This window comes from Mirounga angustirostris, unplaced genomic scaffold (genome assembly GCF_029215605.1).
Source record: "Mirounga angustirostris isolate CCGP_5_RB_7025 unplaced genomic scaffold, mMirAng1.0.hap1 SCAF_15, whole genome shotgun sequence".
Taxonomy (NCBI): Eukaryota; Metazoa; Chordata; class Mammalia; order Carnivora; family Phocidae; genus Mirounga; species Mirounga angustirostris.
Genome location: NW_026991723.1, coordinates 10,659,791 through 10,682,699, shown reverse-complemented (window position 1 = coordinate 10,682,699; position 22,909 = coordinate 10,659,791). Strand labels below are relative to the sequence as shown.

General features: G+C 45.0%; 1 protein-coding gene across 1 annotated transcript in view; it reads left to right on the top strand.

Moving 5' to 3' along the window:
• The window catches only part of DOCK8 (dedicator of cytokinesis 8), a 226,633-nt gene that overhangs the window by 135,413 nt on the left and 68,311 nt on the right, over nt 1–22,909 (top strand). The window contains exons 16-24 of the mRNA XM_064580028.1: nt 1,047–1,117; nt 2,184–2,322; nt 2,938–3,039; nt 6,754–6,849; nt 7,529–7,763; nt 10,138–10,302; nt 11,972–12,144; nt 14,998–15,093; nt 19,202–19,297. Coding sequence (XP_064436098.1) covers nt 1,047–1,117; nt 2,184–2,322; nt 2,938–3,039; nt 6,754–6,849; nt 7,529–7,763; nt 10,138–10,302; nt 11,972–12,144; nt 14,998–15,093; nt 19,202–19,297 — 1,173 coding nt within the window. The remainder of the gene's footprint in view (nt 1–1,046; nt 1,118–2,183; nt 2,323–2,937; nt 3,040–6,753; nt 6,850–7,528; nt 7,764–10,137; nt 10,303–11,971; nt 12,145–14,997; nt 15,094–19,201; nt 19,298–22,909) is intronic.

The window sequence follows — 22,909 nt, the reverse complement described above, 5'->3', positions numbered from 1 at the left end:
AGCTATTACTATTTTCCCTAAGTCCTAGAATTCAGTTCCTATACCTTTCTCCTGAAGGAAATGTTGTCCAGTGCTTCTATTCTTCAGATACCAATTTTTTTTTTTAAACCATCCTTCTGTTGACCCACTCACCTTCCCAAAGCAAGGTATCCTCTTGTGACAGTGATGGGAAAGAAGTCCTCAAGGAGGGCTCCCCTCGTTCTCTCTGCTCTGGCCCCTAGCAAAGCTCCCAGGGCTGCCAGGTACAGCTGTGCAGAAGCTTCTTGGAGGGGACAAGTGAGGGCCAATCCCAGCCTGTTCTCCACTCCCCAAGCCCTGGGACCTTGTCATGAGAATTGCTGCATTTAGGAGAAGGCTCGTTTTCTTTGCCCAAAGGTGAGTCAAATCTTGTGCCTTCAGGGCTAAGTCAGGCCAGAGGAGGTTTCTTTCTTTCTTTTTTTTTTTTTAAGATTTTATTTATTTATTTGACAGAGAGAGAAAGAACAGAAGTAGGCAGAGCGGCAGGCAGAGGGAAAGGGAGAAGTAAGCTCCCCGCTGAGCAGGGAGCCTGACGTGGGGCTCCATCCCAGGACCCCAGGGTTGTGACCTGAGCCGAAGGCAGCTGCTTAACCAACTAAGCCATCCAGGCGCCCCTAGTGTCTTTTTCTAAATAGCAGAAACATGTCAACAAGCCAGTGAAGGTCCTGATTACCCAAGTGAACAGGTCCATGTCTTTGGAGGGAAAAGAACCTGGACCAGAGTCACAGAGGGCAAAACTATGTGGCTTTGCTTGGAGTACGGGCCTCTAGACAGTGAGGCAGAGTGGAGAGGGCTTTATTTTTCCAGTCTCACAAACCTGTGGCTCTTGGTCACTAATATAGCTCCTTGGGACCTCAGTTTACCTTTCACAGTTGGTTCTTGTATGCAATTGGGTCAGTTGTAAACCCAGCACCCTTAATTTATAAAATGTAGCTTTGTGAAACCAGAACAGCCGTGGGGCTGATGATAGTTGATTTGATACACCCAAATATCACTGCTAATTTGGTCTTTTCTGTGTTGGTGCACAGGTCATCTTTGGAAAATCCAGTGGCCCTGAATTTCTGCAGGAAGTATACACAGCTATTACATACCATAATAAGTAAGTACATTTCAGAGTTCCAAATACATGCCACGGTTGTCATTATCTCCTGGATTTTCTGAATCCCCTTTTGGTGATTCCTCCCAGAAGTTTTTATAGCTCAGAGACTAAAGGACAAAGGAAATATATGTCAGTTCCATGATTCTGTGTTGGAGGTGCATACTTTTTGCCATTAACGAAGACCGGGAGAAGAACATGTCTTTAAGAATGAATATTGTTTTGACTTTCTGGAGCCTTCTGATGTAGTATGATACAGAGAAGTTTTATGGTATTAAATAAAGAAATACATTTCCTAACTTGCCTGGAGATACTGCAGGGAGCCAGAAGCAAAATCCAGCTCTTCTTTCCCTGTCTCCTTGTCTCTATCTGCCCTATTATCTACTCTAAGAACATTTCAATTGTCCAGAAGAGAAATGGAACCCTCATTATTCTGTGGGTAAATTGAGTCACAGAATAATGTCTCAAACCATTATTGACATTTCACAGGTAAGGGAGAGAGGGTCAGATGGACTCAGGTTTCAGCCTGGTTTGATAACCTTGATCCATTGAAGTATTTCTCTGAACGCTCTTTCCTGCCTTGAGATGAGGTTGAAATGAGTAATGCACCTGACGCCCTTAGGTCTCTGGGACTTTGTAATTCAGTAAATCAGTTTCCATTTCTTTCCCACCAGCATTCATTTGCTAATCCAAATTCCTTTGATGAATACCAGCCATGTGCCAGTCCTTGTCTTGGGGGTGGAGATAGAAAAGGAGGTCACAGCAAGACTCGGAGCCTCATGTTCTTTTCAAATTAAGTTGAACTTTTCCATTATTTGTGGAGTTTTTTTTGTTGTTGTTTTTCCTGACAAAGCCTTTAGTTTGTGAGCAATCTTATGTAAGCAAAGCATATCTGGTGGTATAAAGGTTGGTCTCAAGGATCTTCAGTGTGGGAGCAGAATGATATAAAATGAAAAGCAAAACACCAAGCAGGCCAATTCTAAGGAGCAAAGGGCTGTGGCGTTACAACTGATAGAGAAGTCACTGTTCTTGCTAGAAGTTATTCATGTATAATGTGCTTTTGAAACAGGTCTCCTGACTTCTATGAAGAAGTGAAAATCAAGCTCCCCGCTAAGCTAACAGTAAATCATCACCTCCTGTTCACCTTCTATCATATCAGCTGTCAGCAGAAGCAGGGAGCCTCCGTGGAAAGTCTTCTGGGATATTCGGTGAGTCTTTGCCAACTTGCCTATTCACACTGCACTGGTTGGACTCCGAGGTCCCTGCAGAGATAAACAACTCGGTTCTATTCACTTGCTTTTTTTCTGTCAGAAGTAGCAAAATGTGCCAGACCAGATTCTAGAAAAAGCAGAAATGACTTGACCTAGCAGATGACAAATTTCTGGAATGGCAAGCTTGTGGGTGATAGATATTGGAAGAATACTCATTTATAAAAAAGCATTGCAATGTCCATTATTTCCAGATTTCATATATATGCGCCACGTATAAGACCAGCTCTTTTTCCTCCCAGGGGAAGAAAGTTATTTCTTTAAGAAATATAAAAGGTAAAATAAACATTGATGTTGTCCAGACACTCACAAACATTGGCTGTAAAGAAAAATGCTACTGCTTCAGCTCTGAAAACAGTAAATCATTGATATTACTATCTCAGGAGCTCTCAGGGAATTTAAAATGCAAAGAACTTGACAGAAATTACTGCCCAAAAGAGGCCTGGTCAATATCTAATCATCATTTAGTTGCATTTGATTATTGTGAGCTAGATAAATGGCCAGAATTATATGTTGTAATAAATACCGCTTTATTCTTTACATCATCTGTTTCAGTGGCTGCCAATTCTTCTAAATGAACGTCTTCAAACTGGATCCTACTGTCTCCCAGTTGCCTTGGAAAAGCTGCCACCCAATTACTCCATGCATTCTGCAGAGGTAACCAGCAAGTTAGCCATTGGCGTTTCCTGTCCAGCGTGGTCTCGGACCACTTCCCAGATCCACTTCTTGTTCCCTTAACCATGACTGAGAATGTGCAGCCTGTTTTGGGGAGCAATCACCTGTCAGCACATTACATCTTCTTTTTGTTTTTTTTTTTTTAAGGGTTTATTTATTTGAGAGAGAGCGTGTGAGGCAGGGGGAGCAGAGGGAGAGAGAAACTGAAGCAGACTCCGCACTCAGCGCAGAGTCCAACATGGGGCTTGACCTCACAACCCTGAGATCATGACCTGAGCCGAAGCCAAAAGTCCAATGCTCAACCAACTATACCACCCAGGCGCCCCATCACGTTGCATCTTCTAAGAGCACATTGCTCTGATAGGAGGGGAGAAGACACTGGTCATGAAACCCCATTCATCACCAACTCTGAATGTTTAGTAAATGCAACTTGCACCCAAGGAAGCATTACCTTGCATTATGCACAAGAAAGGGATTCACAAGGGCGCCTGGGTGGCTCAGTTGGTTAAGCGACTGCCTTCGGCTCAGGTCATGATCCTGGAGTCCCTGGATCGAGTCCCGCATCGGGCTCCCTGCTCGGCAGGGAGCCTGCTTCTCCCTCTGACCCTCCCCCCTCTCATGTGCTCTCTGTCTCAAATAAATAAATAAAATCTTTAAAAAAAAAAAAAAAAGGAAGGGATTCACAGAATAATACATTGTAAACGGGGAGGCAAACAGAGCCCATTTGTGTTAACAGCTGCTCTCAGCACTGATCCTTTTAAAAGATTCCCACGCTGACTTCCACCAGTTTCTCCTCTGGGTCAGTTGTGGCCCTCTGCACTTGGTTACCTTTATTCCTCTAAAGATGCCAACGTCAGGAGTCTTTCCTTCCCCCCGTTTCCTGCACTGCCTCTTGCTCACCCAAACTCTGCTGCAATCCACCCATTTAAGGGGGCCCTGAGGACTCTCCGCTGCTCACCCCCACAGCACCAGCTCTGCACCAGCTCTCATGCTTCTCGCTCGGCTTGCTGCAGGTTGGCATCAATAAGTATGATTTTGAAGCATATCCCAGACATCGTATCATTTCATTTATAACTATTTTTAAATTATCTTAAAAGATAAGGGCTCTTTTTTTAACCATCACAATGCCATTGTCATACCTTAATAATTCCCTTATCTTCAAATATCCATTCAGTGATCAAATTTCCAATTATCTCATCAATGTCATTTTTTTTTAAAGATTTCATTTATTCATTTGCGAGAGAGAGAAAGCACAAAGGGAGAAGCAGACCCCCGCTGAGCAGGGAGCCCAATGCGGGGCTCGATCCCAGGACCCTGAGTTCATGACCTGAGCTGAAGGCAGATGCTCAACTGACTGAGCCACTCAGGTGCCCCCAGTGTCATTTTTTTTTACAGTTGTTTGTTTGAATCAGGATCCAAATAAGATTCACACATTGCTGTTGGTTGACATGTCTTGTAAGACTCTTTATCTATAGGACTCCCCCTCCCAACTTTATCTCTTGTTTTCCTTGCAATTTTCAAGTTGAAGGATTTCCCAGGAATTTGGAGTTTGTTCCAACTTTTAGAGTCAGCTTTCTTCTCCACTCTGACTATCCATCTATCATCCCCAAGCTATTCAGTTATTGTCATATTTGCTTTTTTTCCCCTAGAGAGGGAAGCTTCCCTTGCTCTGGGCTACAGGCACATGCCTGGCTTCCCACCAAAACCACTCGCCTCAAAACCACCTGAGATCAACCTGAGTATGTTCACAGACGTTCCCTGATGACTCTATGATTTGGACATGTGGCCCCTTGCCGAAGCCCCGAAAACCACCTTTTCATCATCAGGCTGCACATTCTGATTTCCTAGAATGCCCAGTTATTTTCTTAATGCTGCAAGACAAACGTGGGTTTTTGGAGACAGACACATCTGGATCCAAAATCCAGATGCTACCACTCCCTAGTTGTGAGAACATGGGGAAGCTGCTTACCCTCTGAGTCTCAGTAATGAACTGAACCCATACCAGCCTGTAAGGTTGCTGTGGACACTAAATGAGATAAACGCATAGCAAGCAACAAACTCAGTGCTTAAAGTAATTTCCTTATATTAGTTCCTTTTTACTTCTTGCACTATGCCACCTTCATAGACATACCCTTAGCTTCACCCGCACTGTCCACTAGCCACATGTGGTTACTGAAAGTGGCTAGTTCAAACTGATATGTGCTGTAAGTATAAAATACAACCCTGCTATCAAAGACTTAGTGGGAAAAAATAATGTAAAATATCTCATGTATAGTTTTTTATATTGATTATATATTGTATCGATAATCTTTAGGCTATATTGGGCTAAATGAAACAGTATTAAAAGTATTATTGCATGTTCCTTTTCAATTTTTGAAAAGTGACTACCAATAGATTTCAAGTGACATATATGGCTCATGTAATATTTGTAGCGGACAGCGCTACTTTAGATTATAGGTGGTAAACTCTGGTGACCCCAGGGGTCAGGGGAGCAACATCATGAATGCTGAGTCCTTGTGGAATGTGTTCACGCTGGAGATGGTCTGCCTGTCGAGGGTCATATCCCACCATGCTGGGATGCAGGCCCGTGTCTTTGTATCTTCCAGTTCTCAAAGGAAGTTAGAAAAGCAAGCTTTGGGGGCACCTGGGTGGCTCAGTTGGTTGAGCGTCTAACTCTTGATTTCGGCTCAGGTCATGATCTCAGGGTCATGAGATCGAGCCCTACATCAGGCTCCATGCTCAGTATGGAGTCTGCTTGAGATTCTCTCTCTCCCTCTGCCCCTCTCCCCACTCGCTCTCTCTCTCTCTCCCTCAAATAAGTAAAAAAATCTTAAAACATAAAGCAAGCTTTCATGTGAAATTTCTTGACTTTCAAATGTTGGCAACTAATTCAAAATGTTTCCAACACTGGGCCACACTGAACTTGTCTGTAGGCTGGATCCAGCTTTGGGGCCCAGTTTGTGACTCTGTCATGGATAGTTCCAAAAGTCCACACCCCATGCATACATCCTACTCTTGCAAGTACAGCATGCTTCCTTCCACTAGAATGCAAGAGATGCCCACACTCCTGTGACTGGGTCAGGCTAGGCCATTCTCTCTCAGTGCTGTATGTTGAGGTTTCTAGAGAATGCTGATTCTGGTGGGTATTTAAGGGAAGAAATGGTCCCTAAGGACTGCAGGAGTGTTGATATATAAATGGTATAGAAGAGTCATTTTGAGTAATTAATGCAGGAACCTAGTGGGCCTGCTCTTTGGAAACATTTTGTTAAAAGGCAAAGTAACTGTAGGCCCTTGAAAGCATTAGAATTTCATGTGTCATAAGATATTCTACACTTTGTCTTGACATTCCTAATTAACAGGGAAATCACTGCAATATTACTTTATTCCAATCCCTAGAATCCAGGGTCATCTATGCTGGATGGGAGCTTAAAATAGATCACTCACTTCAGACCCCTTCTTTTGGGGTAAGGAAATGAGAGTTAATTGGACTTGTCAAAATGACAATAACTAGTTCAGTGAAGAACTTAACCTGAGTGTGGGACCCCTAACTCCAAGGCTAGTTCTATCAGGCTTCCAGGGAGGGAGATATCTGTATAACCCTGACATTTACACTCAAGCTGCCTCGCTCTGCTTGTCAGTAACCAGAAAGGGGGATTGAGTTGCTAATCGTTTTTTTTTTTTCTTTCTTTAACACAGAAAGTCCCTTTACAGAATCCTCCCATTAAGTGGGCTGAAGGACATAAGGGAGTATTTAACATTGAAGTGCAAGCTGTTTCTTCTGTTCACACCCAGGTAAGGAACATCAGTGTCCTCTTCAAATCAGAGTCAGAGGGCTCCTGAGGAAGAAGGGGGTGCAGCAGAGAAACCTCTGTGGATGGTCCAATGAAAGATCAGTGAGAGTCTTCATGCATGGATAAAACAAAAAATCACCTTTAGTTCTTTTTGGAGGCATACAGACCTGTTCAGGTTTTACTGGTTGTTTAAAGGGAGAGACCTCCAAAAAATGTCGAGCGCCTAGGTGAAGGAACGCAGTATCTGCACTTTGGGCTGAGAAACCATGTGAGGGGCTCCATGTGCAACCTTTTCCTGCTGGTGTCTCACTTCCCTCTGTCATTCCGCCATTTCTCCAAGCTTCCCCTCCCCCCAATTCTCTGTTCCTTCCTTTTCTTGCCACCGTCCTCACTTTACATCTGCTCAGACCCCTTTTTGGCTGTGTGTTTAACCAGGTGTACTCGCCTCTGCCCACAAACCAGATCAGAGGCCAAATTCCGTTTTCTTCAGTTACTAGTCATCAAGAGATTCTGTTTTGTGCCCACTGCTCTATAGAGCTGTTTATAGCCTTGGTCTGAAACCGCCGGGTCCTAGTCCCCAGACCTGAGACTCCACCCGTGAAGAGCTTATCTGTGCTCATGCATCCACTGGTGAGTGTGGATGGGGTCAGCCCCAGGAGGCCTGCCGTCTGTCTTCCTAGGACAACCACCTGGAGAAGTTCTTCACCCTCTGCCACTCCCTGGAGAGCCAGGTGACCTTCCCCATCCGCGTGCTGGACCAGAAGATCAGCGAGACCTCGTTGGAGCATGAGCTAAAGCTCAGCCTCATCTGCCTGAACTCCTCCCGCTTGGAGCCCTTGGTGCTCTTCCTGCATCTGGTGCTGGACAAGCTCTTCCAGCTGTCCGTGCAGCCCATGGTCATCGCCGGCCAGACAGGTGGGAGGCCCACGGGGCTGGAGGCAGGCAGGAGGGGCAGGCAGCGCCTTGTAGGACACATGATTTTCCAGAAATCCTGAGAACAGGGACAATGGGGTTTTCCTTTCTATTGATGATGTGAGTCCAAGGGAAGCCAAGACCAGTGATAATTTTTTTTTTTTTTTTTAGATTTCCTGGACGTTAAAATAAAAACCATATTAATACAGGATGCTTAAAATTAATAGTTTTTAAAAACAGATGTATTGAATGATTAGAGGTGATCATTCAAATTCCATTCCTGGTAATTGATGGATTTATTCGACCTCTGAGATATTTTTGTTTTCTTGACCAGCAAGGAGATATAATGTTTTAAGGAAGTAAGACAAGTCGTATTAAATGGAAGCAAAGGAACTGTCTAAATTGAAATTCAGTGGGATCACTTTTTTTTATTGAGCCATAATATGCATACCGTAAAATTCACTAAAGCATACGATTCATTGGCTTTTAGCACATTCACACGGTTGTGCAACTATCCAGGTATCCAATTGCAGAAGATTTTCATTAGCCCGAAATGAAACCCATGCGCCTTGGCAGCCACTCCCCATTCAGCCTTCCCCTCAGCCCCTGGCAGCCCCTCATACAGACTTCCTGTCTGAGAGTATATTTTAAAGGCTTACTTGGAACAAATGAACACCAAATACAATGTGTAAGACTCCTGGAGTGTCCGATTCAGAGCAGAAGGGGTTCCTGGGAGTGTCAGAAAAGAAGTGAATCTCACAGTGGGGTTGTGGCACATGAATGGGTGGGGAGGGAGTGATGAACTCAGAGCCTGGCACACACTGGGCAGCTTTCAGAGCCAGGGAAGAAGAGGACCTCCAAATCCCCCGTTCACGCTGTGTCCTGGGACGTATCTCTCGTGGCGCCACAGATAAGGTTATCCTGTGCTGCAGGCCAGCATCTCCTACGTGAAGCCCTTGCCTCTCCAGCTAGGTTCCTGCAGAGTGGCAAGCTCCCGCCTCCCACATTCCTTCCCATGTGCCCACATATGTGCACCCTGCTTTGTATGTTCCAGCGATTGCCCACAGACCTGTGCAATAGACAAAGTGTTCATTCCTAGGTTTTGAGCTGCTGCTTTGCAGCAAGTTGCCACCTGTCACGGGGAGACAGCAGGCCGAGTAGGTAGAGGCACTTAGCATATAAGCATTTATTCAGAACCTATCTGTCAGGAACTATGGTCGTCACAGGAGGGAGATAAGAAGGTGGGAGAAATGCGCCTCAGCCCCGAAGGCTGGAAGCCTGCTCAGAGAGACAGAGGTTACCACCGGGAACAGCCAAAGAACTCTGAGTCTTGGCGTCCCTGAAGCCCTGTACCGAGTGCTGTCCGAGGCTTCGTGGAGGAGGCGGGATGGTGCCCAGCGGTGAAGGGTTGATGGGATTTTGCTGGAGGGAGCACAGAGGGCTTTCCAGCTGAGGACAACAGCGTGAGAAAAATTGCAGAGCTAAGACAGAGCAGACATGTGATGGGGACAGAACAACTGCCTCATTTTAAAGGAAGTTGAATTTGAGCAGGAATGGGTACAAGGTTGGGTAACGAGGGTGGAGCCAAACCGTGGAGGGCTGGGAGCTCCTGAACAAGACCGTACACGGTGAATCAATAGTTTTGTGTGGACCCACTTTGGAGAATGGCACGATACACCTACGTTTTTATTTTTTGTACGATTTTTTTTTTTTTTTTTGAAAGAGAGAGAGAGAGATAGAGCATGAGCAGTGGGGAGGGACAGAGGGAGAAGCAGACTCCCTGCTGAGCAGGAAGCCCGATGCGGGACTCGATCCCGGGACCCTAAGATCATGACCTGAGCGGAAGGCAGCCGCTTAACTGACTGAGCCACCCAGGCGCCCTATACCTACTTTTTTAGATTAACCTGCACGCCAAGAGTCTACATGGTGCAACGGCACATCTCAAACGGGAGTGCGTGTCAGAATCACCGGGGCATCTTGTGAAATGCGGATTCTGACTTCAGTAGGTCTGGGGGGTCTGAGAGTCTGCATTTCTAACAGGCTCCCAGGTGACGGTACTCACATCAGGGCAGGTCCCACTGAGTAGCACCCAGGTTGCGGGCACGGTGGAGAGGGAGGGTTGCCTAGATGGTCTCCTGTCTTTGTGGTCAAGACCCACAGTGCTGGCCAGAGGAGGCAGACGAAGGAGGAGAGGTGAAGTGGTTTGCAGTAAGCAGTAAGTCACTACAACCACTCACCCTGCCCTGGCCCTCGTTGTGCCCAGCCTGGTTCAGCGGGTCAGCTGTGAGGACTCCTGGACGCTGCCCCAGAGAACATTCTAGCTCGGGTTCATTCGGGACCAATTGTGAGGCCGCCCATTTTTCTCTCGGTTCCTCAGCCAACTTCTCCCAGTTTGCGTTTGAGTCCGTGGTGGCCATAGCCAACAGTCTGCACAACAGCAAGGACCTGGCCAAGGACCAGCACGGGAGGAACTGCCTGTTGGCCTCCTACGTGCATTACGTCTTCCGCCTGCCAGAGCCGCCGAGGGACCCACCGAAGTCAGGTAGCGTGGCCCCCAGCTGCGGGCGCCTGGCGGGCAGGCCCCTGCCCCCACCCCGCTGCCCCGTCATTCAAAATGTAATAAAAAGCCCAAAGTTAAATTTTATATTTGAATTTTATTTTTTTCGGTTAGAGTTGATTTTATTAATTTTTAATTTATTTTTGTATCAATGATACAAAACTTACGTGAATGCTGAAATTAAAAATTTATTTCTCGTTTTCTTTTTTTTTTTCCAACTTGCTTCCTGCCTCCCTCCCTCTTTTTTTTTTTTTAAGATTGATTGATTTATTTTAGAGAGACAGAGCTCATGAGCATGGGGAGGGGCAGACAGAAAGGGAAAGAATCTCAAGCAGACTCCCTGCTAAGCATGGAGCCCAACACCCAGAGCTCCATCCCAGGATCCTGTGATCATGACCTGAGCCGAAATCAAGAGTTGGACACTTAACTGAGCCACCCAGGCACCCCCTCCCTCCCTCTTTTTATACCCGAAGCACTTATTTTTTTCTGCCTCTGTGATAACCCCTCACTGGCCTTTACCCAGTGGGTAATTTGTTTTCAGGTGAGGATCTTTTATTTTCAAAAATGGAGACGTGACAACAGGTGTCTAGGATGCTAGGATAATAATGACAAAGAAAAACAATAAATACCCGATAGTCGTGGTGAGCACCGGTTCCTAAAGTTTTCATTGTGAAAAGATAAATCCCTTTCCTCATTTCCCCCAAACTAAACTTCTGAAGTAATAATAATGCATTTCTCCACTCTTCCCAATTATGTTCAGGGTCCTAATCAACCGGTACTTCTGGTCCGCAGGATGTAAAAAGCATCAACAAGTTTACAAAATTCCAGGTCCTAATGAAGAAACTTGCCATTTTTATTAGACCATGCAGCCTCATTACAAGTAAACCTGTAATTTTTTTAAAAAAGATTTTATTTATTTGAGAGAGTAAGAGAGAGTAAGCAGGAGTGGGGGCTGCAGAGGGAGAGGAAGGAGCAGACTCCCCACTGAGCAGGGTTTCGAGGTCCGAGCTCGAACCCAAGACCCTGGGATCATGACCTGAGCCAAAGGCAGATGCTTAATGGACTGAGCCACCCAGGTGCCCCAGTAAACCTATAATTTCGATTGAGTTTTTAAAGATACTGGTAATATCTCATAGACTTGCATACTCACTTTGGAAGACATAGATGGAGTTAAAAATGAACAACGATATGTAATATATACTTATCCTCATGGGGTGCAGATGCTTCCTTGGATTCTCCTATCTCAGAAGATCTTGCATGACTTATACAGTTGTCTTATTTTAAATATTAATAAATTTAAAAGTTCCCATTTCCAGCTTGTCTGGAGCAAGCAAAAGCTCTTGTGACCCCGGGGGCTGTTTCCCCGTCGCAATAATAGGCTGAAGCTCAGTAGCAGCCTCTGCCTTTGGATGAGGCACATGTTTCCAGTTTACCACAGTCCTCACCACTCCCTGCTGCCTCACGCCCTACTTACCCCCAAAGCAATGCCCCTCTGACCTCCCCTAGGCATTTGATAATAAGACCCTAATTCCAAGATCTAATCAAGTGGGTTTTCATTCCACTCTCCACCCTGTCCCTCTCCGGTTCCCTTCCAAGCACAGTAAGTGACTCGGATCCCCTTTCTGTTGGCATGTCCGTACCTGGTGGAGTGCAGGTGGTGCCGCTGCCGCCCTCCCTGACCCGCGCTACCACACGTACGGCCGCACGTCTGCCGCCGCCGTGAGTTCGAAGCTGCTGCAGGCCCGGGTGATGAGCAGCAGTAATCCAGACCTCGCGGGGACTCACTCTGCGGCAGACGAGGAAGTGAAGAGCATCATGTCTTCAAAGGTAAGGAGGATGCCCTCGCGGGGAAAGGGACGTGAGCTTTTTTAGTTTTAACGAAAACTTGGAGACACCGCACAAAATGGACCACCACCAGTACCACAGCTCTGCTGGTCACATGTTGTCATGCTTCAGCTTTTGAAACGATCGAGAGCATTCTGGAAAGAAGCAGAGGCAAGACTGGCACTGAAGATCTGCTCAGTTAGTTAGTGACGCTGGTGGGAAGTTTTTAGAGCTGATTGAGCCACAGGGAATCTATTTTCAAGGGAAACAATGTAGCTTTAACTTTCTTTTTTGATGACTAGAACATCAAACATTTTTATTTTTTAAATATCTGCCCTTTACATTCATTAACATCCACAGATTAATTATCCCATATAATAATTCCCAAGAGCAAAGCCAGGTTTTATAAACAGAAACAGATCCTGAGATGGTTGATGACTTGGGCTATACTGTTTTCCTTCCATGAATTCTTTGCTTTCTCTTGATAATTGTATTTTATAACAGTTGCAGATTTATAGAATTACTGCGACTAGAGTACAGAAAGTTTCTGTATACGTCATACCTAGTCTCTCTCTGTTAACATTTTACATTAGAATGGTACATTTGTCACAATTCATGAACTAATATTGGTCTGTGATCATTCTTAACTAAAGTTCATATTTTATTCAGATTTCTTCAGTTGTTCCCTAATGTCCTTTTTCTGTTCCAGGATCCCAGCCAGGATACCACATTATATTTTGTAGTCCTGTCTCCTTAGTTTCCTCTTGGTTGTAACAATTTCGTAGAGTCCCCTCGCTTTTGATGACCTTGACACTTTTGAGGAGTCAGATATTTTGTAAAGTGTGTCTCATTTGAAAATGTTTTTCGAGCCTGTGATATAACCACACACCATAAAACTTACCCTTCTAAGTGTATAATTCAGTGGCTTTTGTTTGTTTTTCCACAAAGCTACCATGAATTCTTCATCTGAATTTTCTTTCCAGTTATCCATGGCCTCCATGGCTAAGTTTTTCAACTAGTATCATTTCCCCTGATTATGATAAATCAAACTCTCTAGGTTTCGACATAACTTCTCTTACACAATCCACGCACTTGAGACAGTATGTTGTGAGAAAAAGGAATTTGGAGACCGGGGTTGGGTCTGGACTCCACCACCAGCCAGCCTTGTGGTCATGGGGGAGTCCGCTCCTCCCTTGGGCCTCCTGTTCCTCATCTCTGTAGAGTTTCTGGACCCTGGATGAACTTAAGGATCATCTATGGATCCACTAGAGATTCTGACAATCTCGAGTGTGCACCATATGAAATTGTTCCTATGCCACCTTTTCTGACTTACAAAATCAATCCAGGGCTGGGCTGGAGTGGGCTCCTACCAGTTTCTGAGAGCCGATTGTTCAAATTTTCTGGCATTTTCTGAGCCAGTTGTTAGATACTACTAAAAAATGACATTATATAAATAACAAATAAGTTATACTAAATAAAAAATAGTCTAAATGCAACATGGTATCTTGGATTATATCTTGAGGCTGAAAGTGGACATCAGTGGAAAACCTGGTGAAATCCGCATCTGTGGTTTAGTTGCTAGTAAGGAGCCAATGTTAATTTCTTAGTTTTGACAAAGGTACCAGAGTGATGTAAGATACTAACATCAAGAGGAACTGGGTGAAGAAGGGCGTGCAAGAACTCTGGACCACCTTTGCAACTTGTCCATAAATCCAAAATTATTCTACTTTAAAAAGATAGTACTCAAACACCAGCCCTTCCTCGATATTTTATTACACATTACTCTTTTCTGTGTTCTTGAGGTTATTTGTGTCTCTAGTAGCTGTATGGTGGAAATACTCCATAATGATTTGCTGGTGTACGTCTCTTCCCAACACCGTGTTCAGTGATGTCATGTGAACTTGCAATCTGCCATGACAAAAGCATTTAAGGTACAGAAATAGGCAAATGCTGTAAATCAGCTCCTCCCCCCAAGAGCTGGTTGTTAAACATTTGCCAACACAGCACAGTCCGACCTCATGTGTAAGGTCCCTTTAAGCATTAGCATTTTCTTTCTTTTCTTTTTTTTTTTTTTTAAAGATTTTATTTATTTATTTGAGAGAGAGAGAGTGAGAGAGCACAAGAGGGGGGAGCGGGAGAGGGAGAAGCAGACTCCCCGCTGAGCAGGGAGCCCGACGCGGGACTCGATCCCGGGACTCCAGGATCATGACCTGAGCCGAAGGCAGTCGCTTAACCAACTGAGCCACCCAGGCGCCCGCATTAGCATTTTCTGATTGCCCAGGGGACAATCGGCCTGCCTCTATCATTGACAGCCTTGATCGTTATGATTTCATTTAATAAAAGTGAAAATATTAAATTTCTATGTAGATTGGGTTAAGAATTTTCTAATTGTTGTGTAGCAGGGGGAGAACATTTGTCCACAGTGGTTTTTGACAATTTTTTAAATATAGCATTTAGGAGCCTGTGACAGTACCATCCTAGCCCACAGAGAGGCGCTGTTCCCACACTTTTTTTTTGTTGTTGTTGTTGTTGTTGTTGTTGTTGCTACCCCAATAAAGTCAGAATATCCAAGGGACTTCAGCACCCCCTGTTCCTAAGTAGGTTTTAACTCTGGGTTGGTCTGCACACTAAACTACTAACAGTGATTGTCTCAGGAGCAAGTAGAATGAGGTTTGATTTCACATTCTTTGCTTTGTTTTGTATTTATTTGTGACAGTTGTTTTACCTTTGTAACCAGAAAAAAAAGTAAGAAACACATGAAAAATGAATTCTGAGGTTGTGAGTTCCAGACCGCTGGCTCATCTTTTAAGTGAACCGCTGTCGGTGGACTGATGAGTCCCGGTTTGTGTATTTCAGAGTGCTGATCGCACCTGCAGTCGGATGTCCTACTATTGCTCAGGCAATAATGATGTTCCCAGTTCGACCGCAGCCCCAAGGCCAGCCGGCAAAAAGGTACTGAGTGGGGCAGTGTGAGGATAATTTGCTTGTGTCTTCTTGCTGTGATTGATAACAGACACCATCAAAGTGCTCTCCTGCCTCGCTCCCCCCTCCACACACACACACACACACACACACACACACACACTTTTGTAGTTCTGTCCCATGTCATTCATTTTTTGACCAATTGATTCCTGTTCAAGGGTTCTCCAGCTTACCATACATCCGAAGTCCCTGGAGGGCTTGTTAAAACTGATGGCTGGACCCTACCCCCGGAGTTTCTGATTCAGAAGCTCTGAAGTGGGGCCCGAGAATTTGCATTTCTGACAAGTTCCCAGGGGATGCTCATCCAGGGATGATGGTTTGAGAACACCTGCCTTAGTTTCTTTCTTTTTTTTTTTTTTCCATTTTTTTATTCTTATGTTAATCCCCATACATTACAACATTAGTTTTAGATGAAGTGTTCCATGATTCATTGTTTGTGCATAACACCCAGTGCTCCATGCAGAATGTGCCCTCCTCAATACCCACCACCAGGCCAACCCATCCTCCCACCCCCCTCCCCTCTAGAACCCTGTTTGTTTTTCAGAGTCCATCGTCTCTCATGGTTCGTCTACCCCTCCGATTTCCCCCGCTTCATTCTTCCCCTCCCGCTACCTTCTTCTTCTTCTTCTTTTTTTTTTCTTAACATATATTGCATTATTTGTTTCAGAGGTACAGATCTGTGATTCAACAGTCTTGCACAATTCACAGCGCTTACCAGAGCACATACCCTCCCCAGTGTCTATCACCCAGTCCCCCCATCCCTCCCACCCCAACCCCCACTCCAACAACACTCAGTTTGTTTCCTGCGATTAAGAATTCCTCATATCAGTGAGATCATATGATACATGTCTTTCTCTGTTTGACTTATTTCACTCAACATAATACCCTCCAGTTCCATCCACGTCGTTGCAAATGGCAAGATCTCATTCCTTTTGATACCTGCCTTAGTTTCTTTTTCAGTAGAAGGTGAGCTGGGGACAGTTCATCCTCAACAAAAGTGCATGACAATAATTAGGTATCATTTATTTCAATACACTTTTTTTTTTTTAAGATTTTATTTATTTATCTGAGAGAGAGAGAATGAGAGAGAGCACATGAGAGGGGGGAGGGTCAGAGGGAGAAGCAGACTCCCCGCCGAGCAGGGAGCCCGATGCGGGACTCGATCCTGGGACTCCAGGATCATGACCTGAGCCGAAGGCAGTCGCTTAACCGACTGAGCCACCCAGGCGCCCTTATTTCAATACTCTTATCAGATGACATGAAAAGCTTTCCTCAAAATTCATTCTAACCAGCTTTACTTAGGAGTTGAGAGACTGCGAGCTGCCCACCAGAACATCTGATAATAACAGAATTCTTCAGTCATAGTCACAGCCTGTGTGGTTTGAGGGGCGGGACTGTCTCCCTTAAGTTTTTTCTCTGCCAGACTCTCAAGTATTGCTCCATTAGAGTAGTGACTGAAGTTAAGGTCTTGAATGTCTTTCAAGACCCTTATTAAAATGTAAATATGCTGATTGGAAGGATAACACAGGAAGCCATTTGCAACAGCTGACACAACAGGGAATGTTTATTAAACATGCCAGGAGGGAATGAGCCTCAGCTCAGCTTGCTTGGCACCAAGGGAGGGAAAGATCAAGCGTGGGGGGGCCCTGGCAGGGCCTGAGGGTGCAGACTTCTCAGTAATCCGGGCACCATATGTCTGGGGAGAGGTACAGGGTTAATTTTAAAAGAAGTGAAAGAAGACAGGGCAAGGTGCTGAAAATAATTTTTCACTTACCCTAAAACTCAGCTTTGGGCTTTGCAGGGACTGGTTACATGTACCATTCGACCTTCTTTTTAAAGCATGGTTTGCCTACAGCCTCGCCTCCTTCAGGCAAACAGGCATGTTTGGCTTTGCCGTTGCCGTGTTTTGACTTTGTTCCTGGCCATCTCAATGCCTAAAAGAGAATCATTTCATTTCAGAGGGAAGTTTAGACAGTGTGTTTCTTCAATAGATCAGCAAAAAAGGATTTAGCTGCTTGGCTCTCTTCTGTAACCTCCGGAGCAAGGTGTTCTTGTAACAATGTTGCCTGGTAAGCAACATAAATTACTTTAAGAAGCAGCTTATCCTCCTCTAATCTCTAAGACTCTGGCAGTCAAACTGACCTATTTTCCAGAGGTTACCTTTGAAGCTAGTGGAGCGAATCTTTCCTACACCGGCAAGATCCAGGTGTAGCTGACTTACATCATCTGCCCACTTAGACCACCTGCTAGATTAACATTCCGCGCCTCATGCCGCTCCCAGGTGGGTGAGCTTCGTGGACGGCTCTGAACAGCAAATGCTTTTCCGTGTACTAAGATTATAAAGGTTTGACTCACCTGGCAGAAGGAAGGTGAACCTCCTGACATGCTGAAACACCTAAGCATTTTGCATTCATCACCATTAACCGGGTGAGGCTATAAATAGTTAAAATGCCCAGAGACCTGCACATAGATTTTCCATTTGTGTCCTTTTGGTATAGCTTAGTAACTCAAATTTTAATGTACATAAGACGGTAAATTGAGTTGCATGCACGCCGTACAGGGTCAGTACCTTGAAGATGTATCAAGGACAATCTTTGCTATAATCAATTTTTGTTTTAGGGGTTGAGTTTGAAATTTAACTGCCATATATGGTAGGACCTTAGGGTGTGGTATTAGGATGTTCAAATAGTTTCAGCTCTCTTACCCACAGAACAATAATCAATTAGTTCATCTGTATTTATTCTAGGTTTTATGGTCACCAGATTAATGAAATCCAGAGAAAATACCCAGACATCATTTTTGCCGTTAGTTAAGGTGGCCACACATCCGTGTTTGCCCAGGACCAAGGGCTCCCTGGGATGCTGGACTTTTCTGTTTTCAGATCGAGACAGTCTCAGGCAAACTGAGATGAATTGGTTGCCCTACCTTTAGTCTTTTTTTTTTTTTTTTAAGATTTTATTTGTTTGACAGAGAGAGACACAGCGAGAGAGGGAACACAAGCAGGGGGAGTGGGAGAGGGAGAAGCAGGCTTCCCACCAAGCAGGGAGCCCGATGCGGGGCTCGATCCCAGGACCCTGGGATCATGACCTGAGCCGAAGGCAGACGCTTAACGACTGAGCCACCCAGGCGCCCCTGCCCTACCTTTAGTCTTGAGCTTGTTCCCCAGCAAAGCTGTTGTCAAGAGTATTAAGTAGCCACATAAACCCGGGAATGGGAAATGTACAAAAGATGCAAAAGTCACCATCTGCTACATTTGCTCTCGAGCAGTTGGATAACTTGAAGGGAAGTACAGACATAAAGCAGAGCTGAGGAATCTTCCAGCATCTGACCCTGGCAGAGAGGGCATTGAGAAGCATGAGTTCAGGCTGCTACCACTATCTAATGCAGAAGATCTGCTCATTAAGCCCAACCCATCACATTTCCCACAGTGCCATAGTGGTATTATAAAAACAAAAATCATCCTATCTGGAAGGCAGTTTAGATATCACCAAGACATTGGTTCTCTAATTGAGGTCCCTGGACCAGCAGCTTGTCACCAACACCTGGGAACTTGTGTGAAATGCGAATTCTCAGGCCCTGTCCTGGATCTGCCACATCCAAATCCGAAACTCTGGGGCGGACCCAGCAGTCTGTGTGTCTTCATGATCCCCCCGGGGATTCTGATGCACGTTCCATTTTGACCACCATTGCTACCAGCCAGCAGATTTTACGGATGAGAAAATGGAGAGTAGAGAGAGGAATGGCTTGCCCGTGGTCACACAGAGGGTTTGCAGCAGGGTCCAAGGTGAAAATAACGGTCCCAGTTCTGACCCACTACCCCAGAATGCAGAGTCACCCCCAGGCAGAGGCCATTCCTTCAGACCTGGCTGTCTTACTTGATACCTCCACCACCAACCTTCTCCGACCCACCTGGAAGGTCCTCCATCTCAAGTAACCTCGGCATTGATTTTGCCATCCACCTGTGGTCTGGGACACCTGGGACACCCGTGTCAGGAACTAACAGTTGGTTCAAAAGAGAAGGGGTGTGGGTGTAGAAAGCACCTTCCATCTCAGACTGGTTTTTGTCCTTGTCGTCCAGCATTTCCACGAGGAGCTCGCCCTGCAGATGGTGGTCAGCACCGGGATGGTGAGAGAAACCGTCTTCAAGTACGCCTGGTTCTTCTTTGAGCTTCTGGTGAGATTCTGGCCTGTTTGTGTCTGTGCTCAGCAAGGCATGAGGCACATTGCAGAAAGGCAGTGAAGTTGTCCCCCTCTTAGGAACTGACGTTTTATCCCCCGAGTTGCTCCCACTGAAAACCTGGGATGGGTCCTTAAAATCCAACTCTGCCTCACTCCTCTGCCCCGCTTCCACTCGTTCTTGTTAATGCTGCCTTGAAAACATACCTCCAGCCTCCGGCTTCTCCTCATCTTCCCTGCTCCCCACCTGGCGCTTCTTGTAATCACTTCCTCTTTCACCCGCCTGCATTTCTTTTTGTTCTGGTCCGTCCATTCTGCACAGGGCTGCTGACTCTTTTAAAACAGACCATGTCAGTCTCCTCTGGAAAACCCTTCCATGATTTCCGGTGTACCGGAAATAAAGCACAAATTTTTTTTTTTTTTTTTTTTTAGATTTTATTTATTTGCGAGAGAGAGAATGAGAGACAGAGAGCATGAGAGGGAGGAGGGTCAGAGGGAGAAGCAGACTCCCTGCTGAGCGGGGAGCCTGATGTGGGACTCGATCCTGGGACTCCAGGATCATGACCTGAGCCGAAGGCAGTCGCTCAACTGACTGAGCCACCCAGGCGCCCTAAAGCACAAATTTTATCATGGCCTACAAAGCCCTTGTCTGATTATGTTTCCCTCTGTCTCTCACCTGAGCTCATACCATCTTGCCCCCTCTTTCAGCCCCGTTGGTCCCATTTTGGTTCTTTGAAGGTGCTGTGGCCTTTCCAGCCTCAAATCCTTTCTCAAATTCTCTCTCCCCTCCCTACCTTCCATCCCCCCACGCACACACATTTTGGGTTCTTCTCTTTGGGTTTTAGCTTAAATGTTACCACCCCTGAGAAGTATTTCTGACCAACTCACACTGTAATGTATCTTCCTCTCTATTATTCTCCTCTTAAACACCCTGTTTACTTCAATTCCAGCAATTATCACACTTTATACTTGCTTTTCTGTATGGCTTATTTCATTTCTAGGATTTGGGTCTATCTTCCTTACGATCATGTCTGCCCCAGCACACTGTTGGGTACCAGACAAGTGCCAACTGATATCTACTGGGAAGAAAAAATGAGATTTGTAAATTTGTTTACCCTACAACTTCTGTCTGATCTCTACCAGAAAAACAGAAGGCACAGCCGTGTTCCTTCATTTTAGAATGAAGACAGTAATACTAATACCCCTTTTGTAACTGATTATTGAAGTGAAAAGATTTTACTATAAAGCTATAAAGCAACTAAGAATATCCATGTCGTCAGTGCTGATAAATGGAGATAAAATTTGATGTGATGTTAAATGAAAAAGGTATACAAGTGTAGACACAAACTATAGTTAACCCATGAACAATGTAGGGGTGAGGAGTGCCAACCCAACCCCTGCACGACTGAAAATTCTCATGTAACTTTTGACTTCCCAGAAACATAACTACTAATAGCCTATTATTGCCCAGAAGTCTTGCTGATAACATAAACAGTCGATTAACACATATTTTATATGTTATGTGTATTATATATTGTATTCATATGCTAAAGTAAGCTAAAAGAAAAGAAAATGTTAAGAAATCATGAAAAAGAGAAAATACATTTATAAGGCTGTACTATACTTATCCAAAAAAAATCCACATATAAGTGGACCTGTGCGGTTCAAACCCATGTTGTTCAAGAGTCAACTGTACATAAAAATGTTCATACAAACAGTCCCAGGGATTAGGATTAGGAGTGGATTAGGATTTAGTGGTAGAGTGAGCTTTATATTCACCGGGTTCTTTCCCCTGTGACATTAAGTGAATAATTTTTTTTTAAGAGAGAAGGTAGGATTTCCCCCATGAGCTCTAGTTTATTTATTTAGGTTGAAGCCTAAGGAAAAGGGAATACTACTGAACAATAGGATACAGACAACAGGAGGTCAAAGGAAACAAAAATGAAAGTCACACTGCGGAGGAAATGGGAAGCGATGTGCAGTAGGGTTAAAAAGGAGTCAGGCCCACACCGCAAAAACATCCAGGATCCCAATCTTTTAGCATTTCACCGAGTTCCGACCACTAGCTTGAGAAAGCTGTTTTCAAAGCACAGCCTCAAAGTCTTGCAACAGAATCACCAGGGGGAAGAAGGGGGTGCTTAGTAAAAATAAAGCAGATTCTTAAGGCCCTCCCTAGCACTAGTGAATGCAGTGAGGAAGAGTGGAAGCCAGCAATGGACATTATTAACCTGTCTTCCTGGGGGACTTCTAAGCTCACTGAAGATCCACTAGTCCACACCATCCCTGCCCTGTGAGGCCTCAGCAGAGCTAAGGGTCTGTATACATGGCCAGCGCCAGGATTTTCCATTCTAAAAGCCAACCTCATCCAGGTGGATGCCTGCAGCCTACGAGTCTTGGAGCAATAACGTTAGCAGTGAGACATGAGCTCTGTGCTCTGGCAGCGAATGGACTGGCCTTAAAACTCTCTGTTGAGGTGTGAGAAGTATCAATACCAACACTCCATGCCCTGTACATCCTTCTACTTACTTAACCCACTCACTGTCAAGTTTCTCCGTAAAGAGGATTCACTTCGGTCATAATCTGTCTGTAGACAATTCATACGAATAACCTTCATAATGCAATTGCATATGGCAGTTGAGTCCATTTGTCATGTTGCAAATGAAAAGTCAAGAAGCAGAAAGTAAAATTGACATTGTAGAATCTCAATGAACAAAGTCCCAGAGGAAAGCAGTATCCCAATTCAATGTTTTCACACACGTGCACACATACGTACACACACACTTCACCTGATCATTCTTAGATATTATTGAGTAGTTATATAAGTACAGTTGTTTGACCAGAGAACCAAACTTCTAGAATGACGGTTCTCAAGCTCAGCTGTGTGAGAGTTCCAGTAGCAGCTGTCAGGGCTCTTTCCTACGTCCTTGGAACCTCAGTAGAGAGCTATGTGATAAGTACCTGAGGGGTTCTCCCCACTGCACACATAGGAAACCAAGGCTAAGGAGGGTTTGCCCAGCCCTCTCAGTCACCAAGGACAAGATGCTCAAGGCTGTAGTCCAGCTTCTGTTCTTTTGCCATTTGGCCTCTCCTTGGAAGCTCAAAGTTGCAAAACATTTCCTTAGCCTAAGCTGTTAACAACATGCAAAACCTTTATATTCGGAAGTCAGCTTTAATGCAGCAAAGCTGCGCTTTTGCCATTCCCAGCCAGAATGAACTCAGCCTTTTGAGGCCTGAGTGGCTCCACCTGGCATCCTGGAGCTTTGTCTTGAAGGCAAGTTTGCATTCTCTGCGGGTGTCCCAGTGACTCTGCCCTTCATATAATCCCAGTAGCCACTGGCATCCCTGAGGAAGGAAAAATAATCACATCCCAAATGTATCATGCGTCGTACTGTGTATGTGCTGGGCACCGTTTTAAGCTTTATCTCATTTAATCCTCAAGCAGCCTTGAGGCCAGAGTTTTCTATCATTCCTGTACATGGATGGGGTTGGAGCAAATGTGGTGGCTCTAAGGAGGAATCTGCAGGTCTGCCAAAGGCTTTGTCTTCTTTAGTACCCTTAACCACAGGGAGCTAAGAACCATGGAAAAGGTGAAAATTACTTTTGATCTTGC